At 42.5% G+C, this 19796-nt stretch overlaps 1 protein-coding gene across 1 annotated transcript in view; it reads right to left on the bottom strand.

Moving 5' to 3' along the window:
* Window positions 1–19796, bottom strand: part of TET1 (tet methylcytosine dioxygenase 1) — a 140026-nt gene that overhangs the window by 88929 nt on the left and 31301 nt on the right. The window contains exon 3 of the mRNA XM_012497024.2: window positions 8408–8461. Within this exon, the coding sequence (XP_012352478.1) occupies window positions 8408–8461 (54 nt within the window). The remainder of the gene's footprint in view (window positions 1–8407; window positions 8462–19796) is intronic.

The raw sequence follows: 19796 nt of genomic DNA, 5'->3' as shown, positions 1-19796 counted from the left end.
ATAAAGAAAATTAGCTGGGCGTGGTGGCAGACGCCTGTAATCCCAGTTACTCAGGAGGGTGAGGTAGGAGAATCGCTTGAACCTGGGAGACGGAGGTTGCAGTGAGCTGAGATCACACCACTGCACTCCAGCCTGGGCTACAGAGTGAGACTCCATCTCAATAAATAAATAAATAAATAAATAAGACACTGTCGGCTTGGCATGGTGGCTCATGCCTATAATCCCAGCACTTTGGGAGGCCAAGGAGGGCGGATCATGAGGTCAAGAGATTGAGACCATCCTGGCCAACACGGTGAAACCCCAGTCTCTACTAAAAATACAAAAATTAGCTGGGTGTGGTGGTATGCACCTGTAGTCCCAGCTGCTCCGGAGGCTGAGGCAGGAGAACTGCTTGAACCCAGGAGATGGAGGCTGCAGTGAGCCAAGATTGTGCCACTGTGCTCCAGCCTAGTGACAGAATGAGACTCTGTCCAAAAAGAAAAACGACAGTGTTACCTCTGTTACCCACATTCTCTTGCATAGGCCATTTTGGTTGGCAAACCTTACCATCAAATCTTTGAAAATGTAATACATATATTTATATTTATATATATAAACTTATATATATTTATATATTCTATATATAGAGAGAATATATATATTCATATATATATGAATGACATTGCAAGACATTCCATTATTAAAAATATTTTACTTAAAAATGAATTAAGAAGGCCAGGTGCAGTGGTGCATGCCTGTACTTTGGGAGCCTGAGGAGAATGGATCGCTTTGAGCTCAGAGTTCTAGACCAGCCTGGCAAAACCTTGTCTCTACAAAAAATACAAAAATTAGCTGGGCGTGGTGGTGTGTGCCTGTGATCCCAGCTATTTGGGAGGCTGAGGCTACAGAATCTCTTGAATCCGGGAGGCAAAGGTTGCAATGAACCAAGATTGCGCCACTCCACACCAGCCTGGGCAACAGAGTGAGACCTGTCTTAAAAAAAAAAAAAAAAAAAAAAATACTTAAGATCCAAACAAAACTTAAATAAAGTTATTAGTTGGCTCTTTTCATCTGACTCGTGAGAATATATTCTAGTCAGTAAATGGAGAGCTATACAGTAAAGAAAGTACAACTCGGAAACAGTATGAATCTGGCACTATCAAAACACAAACATGTACCAGATGAGCCTAAGCACTCAAGATACAAGGCATATGTTCTTTTGTGGACTAGGAAGAATTCAAGTCTTTTTTTTTTTTTCCTTTAATAGCCTGAATGAAATTTTCCTTAAACCCGTCCAACTCCATTTGGCTTTTATTCACTTTGATTCTCTGTTTGGGATCATTCCTAGAAATCATAGAATGGACATGAGTCTTGAGTCACTGGAAATATACATGCTCCAGTGATAAACGAATGCCTGTGTATGAGCTGGTTTAGTGAGAACTCAGCCCTGAAATCCAGTCTGATCTCTGGGCAAAATGCTGTATTACAGTTTCTGGGTATACCAACCAGAAGCCCATGTGTCTTTGATTGTGTGAATAAACACTGATAGGTGAGCACACGTCCTTAACAGTTTTTGCCAGTTTAAGACAAAATGAGTTCAGTAAAGAACATGTTTTGTCATAAAACTAAATTATTAAATTTCTATGACCTTCCTGTGCTCTGATATTATCTTCTTCCCATTTTTAAAAATTAAAGCTGGTATTCCCTTGTGAATATTTTCAACACCCACTCTGAATTTTTTCCTCACTGGCCCATTAAATCCAGAAGTCTGGGATTAGTTGCCTGGGACTATAAGGAACTATCAAAATGACATGGTTTTTTTTTTGTTTTTGTTTTTGTTTTTTTCCCCTGAAGCATGGTCAAGCTTAGTATTTGATCTAGTACTTAAATTTGCAACATGTTGCTACAAGTAATAGAATGTTGCATTATAACCCTCTGTTTAAAAACTCTAAAGAAATTATTTTAACAATGATTTATTTTACTAACTAAAACAAAGTTATAGACAAATAAGCAGAAGAAAATCATTAGCAACTATGTTACCTTTCATTTGTAGGGTTTTTTGTTTGTTTGAGAGGGTGTCTCCCTCTGTAGCCCAGGCTGGAGTGCAGAGGCACAATCTGGGCTGACTGCTACCTCCGCCTTCCAGGTTCAAGCGATTCTCCTGCCTCAGCCTCCCAATTAGCTGCGATTACAGGCACCTGCCACCACACCTGGTGAGTATTTGTATTTTTAGTAGAGACAGGGTTTCACCATGTTGGCCAGGGTGGTCTTGAACTCCTGACCTCAAGTGATCCATTCGGCCTCTCAAAGTGCTGGGATTACAGACATGAGCCACCGAACCTGGCCTATTTATAGCTTAATAGAATTTTAAAATAAACAATGTAACTCAATTGTATCTAATTTAGTAATTTTAGCAGGGAAGGGTGGCTGTTATCCTAGCTACTCAGGAGAATGAGAAAGGACAATAGTTTGAGCTCAGGAGTTGAAAACCAGCCTGGGCAGCACAGCATGTGTCTTTGATTGTGTGAATAAACACTGATAGGTGAGCACACGTCCTTAACAGTTTTTGCCAGTTTATGACAAAATGAGTTCAGTAAAGAACATGTTTTGTCATAAAACTAAATTATTAAATTTCTATGACCTTCCTGTGTTCTGATATTATCTTCTTCCCATTTTTAAAAATTAAAGCTGGTATTCCCTTGTGAATATTTTCAACACCCACTCTGAATTTTTTCCTCACTGGCCCATTAAATCCAGAAGTCTGGGATTAGTTGCCTGGGACTATAAGGAACTATCAAAATGACATGGTTTTTTTTTTGTTTTTGTTTTGTTTTTGTTTTTGTTTTTTTCCCCTGAAGAATGGTCAAGCTTAGTATTTGATCTAGTACTTAAATTTGCAACATGTTGCTACAAGTAATAGAATGTTGCATTATAACCCTCTGTTTAAAAACTCTAAAGAAATTACTTTAACAATGATTTATTTTACTAACTGAAACAAAGTTATAGACAAATAAGCAGAAGAAAATCATTAGCAACTATGTTACCTTTCATTTGTAGGGTTTTTTGTTTGTTTGAGAGGGTGTCTCCCTCTGTAGCCCAGGCTGGAGTGCAGAGGCACAATCTGGGCTGACTGCTACCTCCGCCTTCCAGGTTCAAGCGATTCTCCTGCCTCAGCCTCCCAATTAGCTGCGATTACAGGCACCTGCCACCACACCTGGCGAGTATTTGTATTTTTAGTAGAGACAGGGTTTCACCATGTTGGCCAGGGTGGTCTTGAACTCCTGACCTCAAGTGATCCATTCGGCCTCTCAAAGTGCTGGGATTACAGACATGAGCCACCGAACCTGGCCTATTTATAGCTTAATAGAATTTTAAAATAAACAATGTAACTCAATTGTATCTAATTTAGTAATTTTAGCAGGGAAGGGTGGCTGTTATCCTAGCTACTCAGGAGAATGAGAAAGGACAATAGTTTGAGCTCAGGAGTTGAAAACCAGCCTGGGCAGCACAGCAAGACCTCAGCTCAACAAACAAACAACAAACAACAAACAAACATAACCAGAGTATAATTTAGTCCTTTTAAATCAGCACTGGTCTAGGATATGTAAATATAATTTATGGGCTAGGCATTGTTGCTCATGCCTGTAATCCCAGCATTTTGGGAGGCTGCAGTGGGCAGATCACTTGAGGCCAGGAGTTTGAGACCAGCCCGGCCAGCATGGCAAAACCTCGTCTCTACTAAACATACAAAAAAATTAGCTGGGCGTAGTGGCACATGTGTGTAATCCCAGTTACTTAGTAGGCTGAGGCAGGAGAATCATTTGAACCCAGGTGGCGGAGGTTGCAGTGAGCCAAGACTGCACCACAGCACTCCAGCCTTAGTGACAGAGTGAGACTCTGTCTCAAATAAATAAGTAAATAAATTCAATAAAAACAATTTATAAATGATGGGAATGTTAAGTAACTTTCCCTAGATGATGTTTTCCTTCATCATCTCGGCAATTTTTGCTTGTTTCCTCACTGTAACCTCCGCCTCCCGGATTCAAGCAATTCTCCTACCTCAGCCTCCCGAGTAGCTGGGATTACAGGCATGCACCACCACGCCTGGCTAATTTTGTATTTTTAGTAGAGATGGGGGTTTCTCTGTGTTGGTCAGGCTGGTCTCGAACACCCAACCTCAGGTGATCTGCGCGCCTCGGCCTCCCAACGTGTTGGGATTACAGGCCTGAGCCACTCGCCTGGCTCCACTTGTTCTTTATCAGCATCATCAAGGAATGAAGGAAAAGAGAAGAGCAAGTCAGTGCTGAACCCTGCAGGAAGATCCCTTAGTTTTCATTTTGCCTTTTTAAAATCATCCTCTGGAGACACTCTCCTGGTTTAATATCCACTGACATTTCTTTATATTTGTTCACCCAGCTCTTCCAAATACTACTCTGATGATATTTTATAATTCAATAGTTAGAAAATATTCCTTACCAGCCAAAAAGACTATCTAATTACAGAATGTATAAATGCATCCCCTCGAGGATGCTCATGCTTATTTGGAAATAATTTTAGATTTACAGATGAGTTGCAAAAATAGTATAGAGTTCTTATGCACTCTTCAGCCATCTTTGCCTAATGTTACCATCTTACGTAATCATGGTTCTAGTACTATTGTTCACCCTACCATACCACCCCTGTGGTCACTAGTCATGCTCAGTATGTTGTTTTCCCTTCCAGGCCTACATTCCACCTTCCATAACCCTCTTACACATCCCAGAAGGCTAACCAGCGTGTACTGCATCAGAGGTCTCCCCTTTCGCTCTGGCTCCCCATTGGGATCAACCAATCAAAGCAGCAGGAGACTGGAGAGCAGGGCATTTATCCCACACCCACCCCACACTTGTCTCCTTGCAAGAGCATCTCTTTACCAAAGGCTCCAGCCCATGCTTCCTCTACTCAGCTGTAGCTACATTACCTGGTTCCCACTCACCATCCCCCTTCAGGCCTAGGATTAGTAATAGCTCTGCCTTCATTAGATATGGATTTCTTCACCATCCTTAGTTCTTTCCTTAACCCTCCCCACACCATTTAAAGTAATTCCTTTATTAAACTCTGTTCAAACCAATTGACTGTGCTGTCTGATTTTCTCCAGGGACAACAGCTAACAATCTAACAAAATTAATATTATCTTAAAATCGACTTTCTTAAAGGGAGTATCCACTCCTACTCACCTGCCCCCACCACACACACACAAAATAAAAGTTATTTACACAAATGTTTCTTCCAAGAGGAATTCCAAACCACGTCACTCAAAAGGCCAAGTTCATGATTCAAGGACTGGAATTAGACCACACCTCTACCTAGATCAACAGTCAAGGAAATGCTTGTGTTTCCAATAATAACATTGCTAACAAGATGTCATCTATATATGAAAATAACTAGTGATCACCAATAGGCTTGAATAGGAAGCTGATGCTGAGCTACCCTCACCCACCACTGGTGCACCATTAGCTGATACCCATTCTGGCCTTTAGAGTGCTTTGGCCAGAACTGTCATTTCAGCTACAGGAAGAATCTCTAATCAGGATTTAGATCACTATCTAGTTTTTAATTTTGAAGTACAATAGAATGAATATAGGTATAAATATGGATAATAGTGTTTTTTGGGGGGGCGGGGAGAGACAAGATCTCATTCTGTTCCTGAGGCTGGAGTGCATATAGCTCATGTGATTATAGCTCATTGCAGCCTCCAACTCCTAGGCTCAATTGATCCTCCCTCCTCAGCCTCCTGAGTAGCTAGGACTAGAAGTGCACACCACTGCACCCAGCTAATTTTTAAATTTTTCATACAGACAGGATTTTGCTAGGTTTTGCAGGCTGGTCTCAAACTCCTGGCCTGAGGCAATCCTCCCACCTTGGCCTCCCAAAGTTCTGGGATTACACAGATGAGTCATCATACCTGGTGGATAATAGATATGTTTTTAAGAGGAGAGGGATATAAGACATTCCAGCCAATTTCAGTCCCGCAACTGGATTCAATAGTTATCAGGTTCAGGTCAGTGTAGGATGAAACAAGTCTCAAATTCTATACCCAACTTCTTGAATCAGGTTCTTCACGTATCTAACTACTTTCTAATAGATGATGAAAATGAAAAGTCAATCAGGATATTTGCAGCATCCACCCTGACAAAGAGTAAATGATCCAGGAGATTTCAACATCTAAGAGGATAACGTCAAAGAAAGCAGACTAAATTTCTGGAATGACGCCAAATGTAAAGACAGCAAATTATGATGGAAGACCAAATCATAACCTGTGAGATTCCCATCACTGGTCCCCCAGGTAGCATGCTCCTAGAATGTTGAAGTCCTCACTCATGAAACCTCAAGCTGACAGTTGTATTCCTCTCCCACTCTCCCTCCCAAACACAGGTTTCATTTTCTTATGTCTCCTATAGGATTATATAATATTCTACATTTGCTCTATGAATTTTATACACATCAAGCTAAAATCTGAAAGTTTTTTTTTAGCATTTCTACTGTGAAGCAAAGAAACAAAGCTTTCTTTGGATGAGAAAAAAAATTATGTCTAACAGAAAATGTGGAAAACCATTTTTAAACGCCAACATCAGAAATTTTTTTTTCCTTTTAGAGTATTTTCCTGCTCTTGTACAATAATTGCTAACTATAGAGGAACGTGAGCAACAATTTGTTTCTGCTTGCTGTTGCAGATGAAATGTGGCCACCCACAGGCACTTTTATTCTTTTTCTTTTAAGTCAGAGTCCACTACCATGATTCCAAAAAGCAACACATGGCATATTTACTTTTTAAATTTATTTCAGGTGACAGGACACTCACAATCTAACAAGATAAACATAGAATTAAATTGCATTCCCAAAGTCCAATTCTACTTCCTAGCCAAGGCAGGGGAAGACATAGATACTAGGTTTGGTCTATATTAGTTTCTCCACATAGTCTATCCCTTTCTCCTGCTAACCCCCATCACAACCCCCACAAATGAGAGCCATTTTTAAGAGTAAGACTAAATCTATTTCTCACAAAATGCCTGAGATGGATATAGCCAACACAGAAAGTATAGAAGGAGCTTTTAATGATAAACTTCTATCTTTGTTGGAAGGAAAAGGAATAAATGGGGGTTGATGGATCAACACAAAGAAGAAAAACAGAAAAGGGTTTAATTTACCTTGAGAATAACCATGATTCTATTTGTCCAGGCCCAGTGAAAATTTGTGTCAAGCGAGTTCATTCATTTCACAGTGCCTAGCACATTGCTGACTGTGTGGTAAATGTTAAATAAATACTTGTTGGTTGATGTAACAGGTACATGAAAACGCTGTATATACACAGGAAGCAGAAACTCAATGTGGTCAGGCAAATTTGAAAGCAGGGCAAGGTTTGGTTCTCCGTGTCAATATTTTCAAGTTACACGCTCGGGCAACAAATGAAATAAAATTCTGCCACATTCATAGTTCAACATGTTGTTCCTCTTTGAGTGCTAAAACTTTATATGTAAAAAAGGAAAGCTAGGATTAGGTAAAACTATTTTAAATTAAATGTACACAAAATAATTAAAGACAAGTCATTTTATTGCTTAGTATTTCTTCATGACTTTAAAAGGTGGCTTGCAAAGGTTGCTTACATTTGTAGTAGCAATACACCACTTAAAATCTTAAACACATAAGCACCTATTTGCTAGACTAAAGCTAGCCTTGAACTTTTAGTGATGCCATATGCTTTTAAATTAACCCTTCTAAATACTGTACAAATCTCATCACACAGACTGTGAGCTTATAACTGAATTAGGTTACTTACTACTAAATACTCATCAGGCAAACTATAGAAAATAAAGAAAACATGCATATTCTTATGGCTCCATGAAAGCCAAAATTAAAGATGATATTATGAGAATTTGAGATTAAACACTATAATTTGGCTGTAAGATCTCCATGACTTACATATTAAATTTAATTAAAATCTCTAAGGACCTTTTTCTTTGGAAAAGAATCATACATTTTAAAATAGCCTTTAATGGACAGTCTATTAAAATCACAATGGATCATAGCTGTCAACTTCAAATAGTGCCTTTCTTCTAAAGGGCTTAAGTTTACACACTGGTGCAACACCACAAATGCAGATGCTACAAAGGGAGCTATAAAGAAAAACAAATTTTATTCACAGCACTCTGCATACAAACTTTTCTTTCTGTAGACTTGTGTGGAGTTGAAAATAAAGGATGCTAATATGCACATTATGCAGCACATCAAAAAAAAGAGAGAGAAAACACTTTAGTTGAGTGGAAATTCATCCATCTACTGAAAATCTGGGAGAATTCACATATGCTATACTCCAAATATACCCAAGTGCAGAAAAATACTATATGAAATGGAAAAATAATGAAATATTATTTAATCAACAGCTGATTACCTTTAAAACTTTGGGCTTCTTTTCCCTCTGGGGCCTCTTGTTTTCCTTTATAACCTAAAAAAAATCAAATTGCAAAATAAGCCTCTGTTTAAGAAATAAAATTAGCTCCCACATCCCCAAAATTTTTGGCTATTTCTCTGTAAAACTATTTATACCATTTAAAATCATCAACATGTTTGCTAGGCAGAACCTAAAGAGCTTATGTAAAATGTATACTTTAAAAGTCACTAAAAAAAAATCTTGCATAAAGATGAAGTAGGGAAATACCCTTTTTTCCCCTTAAAGTCTGTCTTAATTAGCCTCTGCATTCTTCACAGCGAAGCCCACGAGGTAGCCATCTTGCTTGCTTCTGCAGAGGAAGCCTCTACAGTGGAACAGTTCTGCAAACTGCTTTTTGGTATTATTATCATGGTGTTTAAAGGCAGCCCTGGCCTGCCAGCACTGTAGACGTGCTGGGCATGCCTTTTGCAAAAACAGCCCCACAAAGAGTGCAGCCAATGGCAATGCAGAGCTTAGCAACTCCAAAGTGATCTTCTCAGCCTAGCCCTTCCTAGACAAAGGATCTCCTGTGCGGCTCGGCTCTCACCACAGGACACAGGCAGCCACAAGCTGCGACATGGAGTTCGCTGCAGAGGATCTGGTCGCGCCGAAATCACAGGAGGCTTCAGCAAAAACAATGCACACAAATCCCCCAGGTCACCACCATTGGATCGATGGCAGAGCCTTCCTGATTAGTAACCTCTTGGCAGCTCCGAGGGCAGGTCTGCATGGGGGAGGGGTGCGCTGCTCTGCCTCCAATGTACAGGAGACATAACTGAGCCTAGGGGGGCATTTGGGCTTGCTGAAACTCTGGAAGGTATTGTGCATTTTTACTTTATAAGGCAAGGCTAAATATTGGCGATATTTAAGGCAGGGAGGTTATGTGAGGACAGTGTAGGCTCAGCTGTTGGGCTGCGTGTCTCATTCCTCGGGAACCACACCTCTTTGCAGCAGGCGCTTTGCCCAGAAACACAGCAATTTGATTTCTGTCAATAAATGTCCAATGACAATGGCGAATTAAAAAATAACAGTAAAGCCACTGAAAAGGAAAAGGACGGGATGAGGACAAAAAGAGGGGGAGGAGTTTTCAAAATACACTTGCCACTCTGAGTGGCTAGAGAAAAAGGATTTTCTCGCTCTTGCTCTGGGCATTTCTGATGACCTTCATTTCCAAATAAAATTTCTCCACTACGAGAAGGAAAATTCGGACTCATATCTTTGGGACAAAAGTACACCTTTGGCTCTTCTGTATCCCAAGATCAACTGTCACTGAGCATCTATATCCAGACCTGCCAAGCAAGTCCCCACGTGGGGCCGGTCTGCGCACCAGACTCGCGGTCAGACAGAACCACCCACTTCCTAGGGATCGGGACCTGAGCCAGGAGTAAAACAAGCCACCATCTCCCGACACACACCTGGACTGCCCCCACGCCCAGTGGGTGGTAGGCAGTGGGACAACTGGCACCACAGCTGGCACTTGCCAGACACTGGGAAAGACTGGACCGGGAGCCGTGCCCCCCACGACCCCTCTTAGCCACCTGGCATTGCAACAGCGGCAGCAGAGCAGGGCAGCTGTGGAGAGCTGGCTGGTCTCAAGGTCACTGCCAAAATGCAGTGCAGAGGGCGGTCACAGTCCCATCACAGCCACCTTGACAGCTGCACAGATCTGGGGAAGACAGCCCTAGCTCCAGCCTTGCAGGGCCAAAGTTTCAGCAGCACATTTGGGGGATTGGCAGGAGGGCCTCCCCGGCTGCTCAGCCAAAGATGGGTTTTCCACTTGCAGTTGGATTCAGAACAGATTCCCACAACCAGAAATCAGGAACAGAGTGAGGGCCGGAAGGCCTGCATTTCATCACCCTTAATTCCTCGCCTTTCAGTTTGCCACAAAAGCATGCTTTCCGTGTTGGAACGTGAAGTCCGGCATGCGTTGTTTTTCCACTTTTAAATTACCTCTCACTCACCCACCCCTCACCCACATTTTTAACAAATTCATGTAAGAAAAAAACTACTGGCCGGGCACGGTGGCTCACGCCTGTAATCCTAACACTTTGGGAGGCCGAGGCAGGAGGATCACCTGAGGTTAGGCGTTTGAGACCAGCCTGGCCAACAGGAAACCCTGTCTCTACTAAAATACAAAAATCAGCCAGGCATGATGGTGGGTGCCTGTAATCCCACCTACTCGGGAGGCTGAGACAGGAGAATCGCTTGAACCCGGGAGACAGTAGTTGCAGTGAGCACCACTGCACTCCAGCCTAGATGGCTGAGCAACACTCCATCTCCAAAAAAAAAACAAAAACAAAAACAAAAAAAGAAAAAAAAAAACCTAATGAATATGGTGTTCTCAACTCTTCCTTCAACACTTGTAACAAAACCAATGGACTCTGATTATGCACATCCACCAGTGCAACTTTGAACACACTAAGCCCACACTATCTATAAGAAGCTCTCTGTGAGGAGTAAAGCAGCATGGAAACAGGCAGAAAAATAATCAAATACAGTAAGATTTGAAAATAGGTTGGCCGGGCGCGGTGGCTCATGCTTGTAATCCCAGCACTTTGGGAGGCCGAGGCGGGTGGATCACCAGGTCAGGAGATCGAGACCATGGTGAAACTCTGTCTCTACTAAAAATACAAAAAAAAAAAAAAAAAAAAAAAAATTAGCCGGGCGTGGTGGCGGGCGCCTGTAGTCCCAGCTACTCGGAGAGGCTGAGGCAGGAGAATGGCGTGAACCCGGGAGGCGGAGCTTGCAGTGAGCCGAGATTGCGCCACTGTACTCCAGCCTGGGCGACAGAGCGAGACTCCGTCTCAAAAAAAAAAAAAAAGAAAATAGGTACAAAGTCTTTTAGGTGTACATCCTATTTTTGATTTTTTTTTAAAAAATTGTGATGAAAAATACGTAACATAAATTTTATCATTTTAACTTTTTTTTTGGAGATCGAGTTTCACTCTTGTCACCTAGGTTCAATGGCACAACCTCAGCTCACTGCAACCTCTGCCTTCCGGGTTCAAATGATTCTCCTGCCTCAGTCTCCTGAGTAGCTGGGATTACAGGCATGCACCATTATGCCCCGCTAATTTTTTGTATTTTTTGGTAGAGACAGGGTTTCACCATGTTGGTCAGGCTGGTCTTGGACCCTTGACCTCAGGTGATCTGCCCACCTTGGCCTCCCAAAGTGCTGGGATTACAGGGGTGAGCCACCATGCTTGGCCCATTTTAACTATATTTAAGTGTATCGTTCAGTGACATTAAGTACATTCACAATTGCTGTGCAACTATCACCTCTCCATTTCCAGAACTTTCTCTTCCTTGTAAACAGAAACTCCGTACCCATTAAACAATAACTCCTCATTTGCCTTCCCCCAGCCCATACTAACTTTCATTCTACTTTCTATGAAATAGACTACTCTAAGTACCTCCTATAATTGGAATCGTATAGTATTTTTCATATAGTATTTTTCTTTTTGTTTCTCTTTGCTTCACTTATTAATAGCATAATATTTACAAGGTTCATCCATGTTGTAGAATGTATCAGAATTTCATTCATTTTGAAGGCTGAACAATATTCCTTTGTATGTACATAACACATTTTGTTTTTCCATTATTCTGTTAGACATTTGTACTTTTTGGTGATTGTGAATATTACTGCTATGAACATAGGTGTACAAGTAGGTATACAAGTAGTATACACCTCGGAGTAGAATTGCTGAATCATATGATAAGGCTATGTTTAACTTTCTGAGGAACTACCAAATTGTTTACCATAGCAGCCGCACCATTTTACATTCCCATCAGCTATGCACAAGGGTAGCCCTACATTTCTTGAAGTGCCTTGCATTTATTTCAGTTACACATTATGCCTCTTCTCTTGAATGTTTGAATATAGCTTTAAAAAATCAACATTTTTTCCAGGTTAATTGTTCAATATTTAGTAAAGTGGCCATGATATATTATGACATAATTGTATAATTTAAGTCGATCAGCCAGGTGCGATGGCTCATGCCTGTAATTCTAGCACTTTGGAAGGCTGAGGCAGGTGGATCACTTCAGGTCAGGAGTTCGAGACCAGCCTGGCCAACATGGTGAAACCTCATTTCTACTAAAAATACAAAAATTAGCCAGGAGTGGTGGCGTGCACCTATAGTCCTAGCTACTCGGGAGACTGAGGCAGGAGGATCACTTGAACCTGGGAAGTGGAGATTGCAGTGAGCCAAGATCGTGCCACTGCACTCTAGCCTGGGCAACAGAAGGAGACTCAGTCTCAAAAAAAAAAAAAAAAAATCCATTAGCTGTGTGATCACTAAAATAAAATAAAATAAAATGAAATCAGGCTCAGAGGGTTAGGTATACAGAATATCTATATTGCTGAGAGGTCTGTTTTTTAAAGGCCCAAAGACAGGTGTTTTCCCTCTATAGGATACTCATGAAGCCATACAACGTTGCACTTGACAACCTAAGCAAACATCGAAGGCCTGTGTGTGCACTCTTCTGTAAAATTAGATAATAAATAATGCCAAGGCTCATCCTAGCTATATACGAAAGTTAATGAATGTGACTAGAACTAACATTAACTCCAAATATCAAATTGATGCTTCACCACGAAGATCTATACTTGTTTGAACACAGCATAGATCAGGTGTTTCAATTCCTGTACTAAGTGATTTGGTGGTCTGAGCTCTGGGCAAGTTTTGATGGGAGAGAATAGTCAGAAATTCTGAGCAGAGGCCAAGTGCAGTGGCTCACATCTGCAATCCAAGCACTTTGAGAGGCCAAGGTTGGAGGATCACTTAAGCCCAGGATTTCAAGGCTAGCCTAAGCTACATAGCGGAGACCACATCTCTACAAAAAAAAAAATTAAATATTGGCTATGAAATAATTCAGAGGCCCAAAGAGGTAAAAATATCTCAGCTTGCACAGCAGGTTAGAACTTGACTTGCGCATGTACCATAAGATGTTTATTAATATACAGAAAAAATATGAAAATATATAGAACTTGAGTTGATCCCACTTCAAACCATCTATACAGCTCTCTCTACAAATCCTCTTCATTTTCAGTATCTAACAAAAGACATTTGTAAATATCCTAAAATAACCTTAAAAGAAATGTCTTCCGCTGGGCGTGGTGGCACGTGCCTGTAATCTCAGCTACTCAGGAGCCTGAGGCAGAAGAATCACTTGAACCCAGGAGGCGGAGTTTGTAGTGAGCTGAGATCGCACCACTGCACTGCAGCCTGGGCAACAGGGAGAGACTGTCTCAAAAAATATATATACGTATATATATATATACGTATATATATGTTTTGGCTGGGCACAGTGGCTCACGCCTGTAATCCCAACACTTTGGGAGGCCATGGCGGGCTGATCACAAGGTTAGGAGCTCAAGACCAGCCTGACCAACATGCTGAAACCCTGTCTCTACTAAATATACAAAAATTAGCTGGACATGGTGGCGCTTGCCTGTAATCCCAGCTACCTGGGAGGCTGAGGCAAGAGAATTGCTGGAAACCGGCAGACAGAGTTTGCAGTTAAGCCAAGATCACGCCACTGCACTCCAGCCTGGGTGACGGAATGAGACTACACCTCAAAAAAAAAAAAAAAAAAAAGAAGCTGTGTTTGTGTGTGTGTACGTGTGTTGTGGCTTCAGGATTAAAATTATGAATAATTCCAAAACTCCACTTCTCTTTCTGGGTATATGCACCTCTGGATTGATAAGAAACTGTAAGTACAAACTACCTAAATTAAAACAACAGCAGCATACTAGGAGGAATCTTCTTCCAAATTAATCTCAGGAGTAATTCACCTTTCCTCAAGACTGAAGACCAAAACACAATTTCCTTCCAATGTGTCCCGTGCTCTCCTCTCCCAAGAAATTCTTTATTTTTCTTCTGATTTTGGGGGCTACAACTTTTGCAGTGATAACTAAAGATATTCCAAGTATCATCTATTATAAACTTCCAATCAATAAGAATAGGTACACATGTACTATGTATCCATAAAAATTAAAAACTTTTTAAAAATTTAAGGAATAAGCATGTCTTGTACCTTTCAGAGATTTTTTTTTTTTTTGATAGGGTCTCACTCTCTTCCCCAGACTGGAGTGCAACGCTCCAATCATAGCCCACTGCAACCTCGAACTCCTGGGCTCAAGTCCTCCCATGTCAGTGTCCCAAATAGGCGTGTGCTACCACAATAAACTAATTTTTTTTTTTTTTTTTTTTTGAGATGGTGTCTTGCACTGTCGCCCAGGCTGGAGTGCAATGGCGAGATCTCTGCTCACTGCAACCTCCGCCTCCCGGGTTCCAGCGATTCTCCTGCCTCAGGCTCCTGAGTACCTGGGATTACAGGCACGTGCCACCACGCCCGGCTAATTTTTGTATTTTTAATAGAGATAGGGTTTCACTATGTTGGCCAGGCTGGTCTTAAACTCCTGACCTCAAGTGGTCAGCCCACCTCAGCCTCCCAAAGTGCAGGGAGTACAGACGTGAGTCACCGCGCCCAACCTCTCTCACAGATTTAAAAAAGCTAGTTTGGTTTTATTTCCTATGACACATAGGAACCTGAAAGGCTAACACTGGAGAATCTCCTTGGAAGACTGGGTGGAGTAATAGTCCGGATGTAAGTGATTGGTCCCCTAGCAGAGCCTTTCCTGCTGGATCTCTCCCTGACCCCTTTCCCTGAGGCTACTCTTGCTCTTTCCCCACTCTCCCAAGGGGCCAGATCTACTGGATTCCTTCCAGCAGTTCTGCTGGTAATAGCTGTTCCTTGATGGCTCCTCTAAAGCAAGAATTGAGGAAAAAGTAGGTGAATAATCTTCAACAGTTACCAACTGAGACAAACTGTTGTAAGAATGGGGCTGAAATTATTGCCTCTCTCAAATTTCTCAACTCTTCTTTGTACCAACTAGAAACTGGAAGGCCTACTCCCTGTGTCAGTGTCTAGATTCAAAATTTGGACAGAAAAATCCAATAACAGGGCTGGGCATGGTGCCTCATGCCTGTAATCCCAGCACTTTGGGAGGCCAAGGCGGGAGGATCACTTGAGGTCAGGAGTTTGAGACCAGCCTGGCCAACATGGTGGAACCCCGTCTTTACTAAAAATACAAAAATTAGCCAGGCATGGTGGCGCATGCCTGTAGTCCCAGCTAGTCAGGAGGCTGAGGCAGGAGAATCGCTTGAAGCCAGTAGGCACAGGTTCCAGTGAGCTGGGATCTTGCAACTGCATTCCAGCCTGGGCAACAGAGAGAGACTCTCTCAAAAAAAAAAAAAAAAAAAAAAAAAAAAAAAAAATAGCTCAGGTGCAGTGGCTCATGCCTGCAATCCCAGCAGTTTGGGAGGCCAAGGCAGGTGGATCGCCTGAGGTCAGGAGTTCGAGACCAGGCTGGCCAGCATAGTGAAACCCTGTCTCTACTAAAAATACAAAAAACTAGCTCGGCGTGGTGGTGGGTACCTGTAATCCCAGGTATTTGGAAGGCTGAGGCAGGAGAATTGCTTGAACCTGAGAGGCCAAGGTTGCAGTGAGGTGAGATCATGCCATTGCTCTCCAGCCTGTGCAACAAGAGCGAAACTCTGTCTGAAAATAATAGTAATAATACAAAAATTAGCCGGGTATGGTGGCGCATGCCTGTAGTCCCAGCTACTCAGGAGCCTGAGGCAAGAGAATCCCTTGAACCCCGGAGGCAGAAGTTGGAGTGAGCCGAAATGCCGCCACTGCACTCCAGCCTGGGCAACAGAGTGAGATTCCATCACAAAAAGTGAAAAAATTAAAAATTTTTTTAAAAAAACAACTTTATTTTTTTCCCTTCCATTTCAGAGAGCTTAAAATTATTGAAGAAACTTAAAAGACCCCAGGTCCAAAAATGTTTTCTTTAAAATGTATTAATTTGTTTTTCACAATGACTTTCCCCATTTAATAACCAAAACCCTTTAAAACAATGTAATACATCTTGAACACCTCTTTTTTTTTTTTTTTTTTTTTTTGAGACAGAGTCTCGCTCTGTCACCCAGGCTGGAGTGCAGTGGCGCGATCTCGGCTCACTGCAAGCTCCGCCTCCCGGGTTCACGCCATTCTCCTGCCTCAGCCTCTCGGAGTAGCTGGGACTACAGGCGCCCGCCACCACACCCGGCTAATTTTTTGTATTTTTTTTTTTAGTAGAGATGGGGTTTCACCGTGGTCTCGATCTCCTGACCTGGTGATCTGCCCGCCTCGGCCTCCCAAAGTGCTGGGATTACAAGCGTGAGCCACCGCGCCCGGCTTTTTTTTTTTTTTTTTTTTTTTTTTTGAACGGAGTTTCACTCTCTCCCCAGGCTGGAGTGCAGTGGCGCAATCTCAGCTCACTGAGACCTTCAACTTCTGTGTTCAAGCTATTCTCCTGCCTCAGCCTCCCAAGTAGCTAGGACTACCAGCATGTGCCACCACACCCAGCTAATTTTTTTTGTATATTTAGTAGAGATTTCACTATGTTGGCCAGGATGGTCTCGATCTCTTGACCTCGTGATCCATCTGCCTCAGCCTCCAAAAGTGCTGGGATTACAGGCATGAGCCACTGTGCCCCGGCCTTGAGCACCTCTCTTATGCAGACATAGTGCTGAGTGTATAACTGGAGGAATGTCACTGTTGCCACCCACCCGGAAACTACCATCTTGTAAGAGACACAAACAAATAAACACATATTCATGATGTAATGTAGAATGAGATGAGCCCAGGAGGTATATAATACCCAGAGGAGGCTTCCCAGGGGAAGCAATATTTCCCACTGAAACCCAAGGATTGGCAGGTAGGATTTGGCAAGATATAGAGGGAGAGAAGAAAGGAGTGTGCCCCACATGGAGGTAATAGCACCCACAAAGACACTGGAGCACTAAGTTGCTGAGGTAACATTCCAGTGTGGCTGTTAAGGGGCCATGGGAAGATATGCATATCAATAAATATGCCACCACTTGGGTAGCAAGGTTATTGAGCATGCATATGAAGAGATGCCAGTCTTTACTTCTCTACCATTCCCATTAGAATTATTTTTGTTGTTCTGTCTTTCAATTGTCCATAATTGTTTCTTTGAAAAGCCAATAATAACACTCCTGTTAAGATGATTATCAAAAATATAAGTTACCTTTCCAAGGGGAGAACTAAAGAGAGGTGATTGGTTTGTCCCAGACCTGAAACTCTTGTTTTGTTTTTTGTTTTCCTTTTGAGACAAAGTCTCTGTCACCCAGGCTGGCGTGCAGTGGCACAATCTCAGCTCACTGCAACCCCCACTTCCTGGGTTCAAGCAATTATCATGCCTCGGCCTCCCGAGTAGCTGGCATTACAGGCGCCCACCACCATGCCCAGCTAATTTTTGTATTTTTAGTAGAGACGAGGTTTCACCATGTTGGTCAGGCTGGTCTCAAACTCCTGACCTCAGGGGATCCACCTGCCTCAGCCTCCCAAAGTTTTGGGATTACAGGCATGAGCCACCACACCCAGCCAACTCTTGTGTTTTTAAGCTAGAAAACACCCTTGTATAACTAAGTCTCCTAATCAGAGAAAAGCAATTATTTTGAGAATGGATATTATGTAGGCTGTTTTTTTTTTTTTTTTTTTTTTTTTTGAGAGGGAGTCTGGCTCTGTCACCCAGGCTGGAGTGCAGTGGTGTAATCTCAGCTCACTGCAAGCTCCACCTCCCGGGTTCACACCATTCTCCTGCCTCAGCCTCCAGCCAGTAGCTGGGACTACAGGTGCCCACCACCATGCCCAGCTAAGTTTTTGTATTTTTTAGTGGAGACGGGGTTTCACCGTGTTAGCCAGGATGTTCTCGATCTCCTGATCTCGTGATCCACCCACCTCGGCCATCCAAAGTGCTGGGATTACAGGCGTAAGCCACCGTGCCTGGCCTTTATGTAGGCTGTTTTTGTTGAGATGAGACCAGTTATTCAGAAAGGGCTTATTTCTTTAGTTTCTAAACTCATTTACTCGAGTCTCATACAATCTATGGAGAAGCAAGATTTGACTGCCTACAAATGAGTTACTCTCAGCTGGATGACCCTGTACTGCACAGATGCTTCTGATGCTGGAAGTAGGGGGTGCTCTTACTTTGTTCATTCCAGGAATAGAATACAGAAAAACAGCTATGCTCGAGGGCACTGCTTAATGGCTGTGGTTCTTATTGAATAGCACTTTTCCATGGAACATAACTCAGATAGAAAAAAGAGAGGAACCAGGCCGGGCGCGGTGGCTCAAGCCTGTAATCCCAGCACTTTGGGAGGCCGAGGCGGGCATATCACGAGGTCAGGAGATCGAGACCATCCTGGCTAACATGGTGAAACCCCGTCTCTACTAAAAAAAATACAAAAATTAGCCGGGCGTGTTGGCGGGCGCCTGTAGTCCCAGCTACTCGGGAGACTGAGGCAGGAGAATGGCGTGAACCCGGGAGGTGGAGCTTGCAGTGAGCCGAGATTGCGCCACTACACTCCAGCCTGGGGGACAGAGCAAGACTCTGTCTCAAAAAAAAAAAAAGAAAAAGAAAAAAGAGAGGAACCAAAAAATAAAAAGACTTACCATTGAACTCATAATATTTACAACAGAATTTCTACAATTAACTTTCCAAAGTCTGTTTGATTTTCCTGATATCCAAATACTTAGTCAATGACACATTAGCTTTTTTTGTTTAAAATGCATAAATGGGATGCAGTGGCTCATGCCTGTAATCCCAGCACTTTGGGAGGCCGAGGCAGGCAGATCACCTGAGGTCGGGAGTTCGAGACCAGCCTGACCAACATGAAGAAACCCCGTCTCTACTAAAAATACAAAATTAGCTGAGGGTGGTGGTGCATGCCTGCAATCCCAGCTACTTGGGAGGCTGAGGCAGGAGAACCACTTGAACCTGGGAGGCGGAGGTTGCAATGAGCCGAGATCGTCCCATTGCACTCCAGCCTGGGCAAGAAGAGTGAAACTCCATCTCAAAAAATAGAAAAGAAAAGAAAAAAAGAAAAAAAAAGAAAATAGCTTTATATTAAATATTTATTTGTTTAGAGACAGGGCCTTGCTCTGTCACCCAGGGTGGTGTACACTAGTGCACTCATGGCTCAAGGCAGACATGTGGTGAACTCCTGGGCTCAAGTGATCCTTCCACCTTAGCCTCCAATTCTTCTTATGTTTTGTAGAGACAGGGTCTCAATATGTTGCCCAGGCTGGTCTCAAACTCCTGGCCTCAAGTGATCATCCCACCTTGGCCTCTCAAAGTGCTGGGATCTTACACAAAATGAGGATATCCTTGGGGAGATCCAAATCCCAATGATGGGACCATGAGCAAGTCAACCTCCAGTAGACTCAATGAGGGGAAATGCTAACATTAGAGTTATATGCAATATTGGATATG

This window comes from Nomascus leucogenys, chromosome 18, assembly GCF_006542625.1.
Source record: "Nomascus leucogenys isolate Asia chromosome 18, Asia_NLE_v1, whole genome shotgun sequence".
In the NCBI taxonomy this organism is placed as follows: domain Eukaryota; kingdom Metazoa; phylum Chordata; class Mammalia; order Primates; family Hylobatidae; genus Nomascus; species Nomascus leucogenys.
This window is presented reverse-complemented; position numbering and strand designations above follow the sequence as displayed.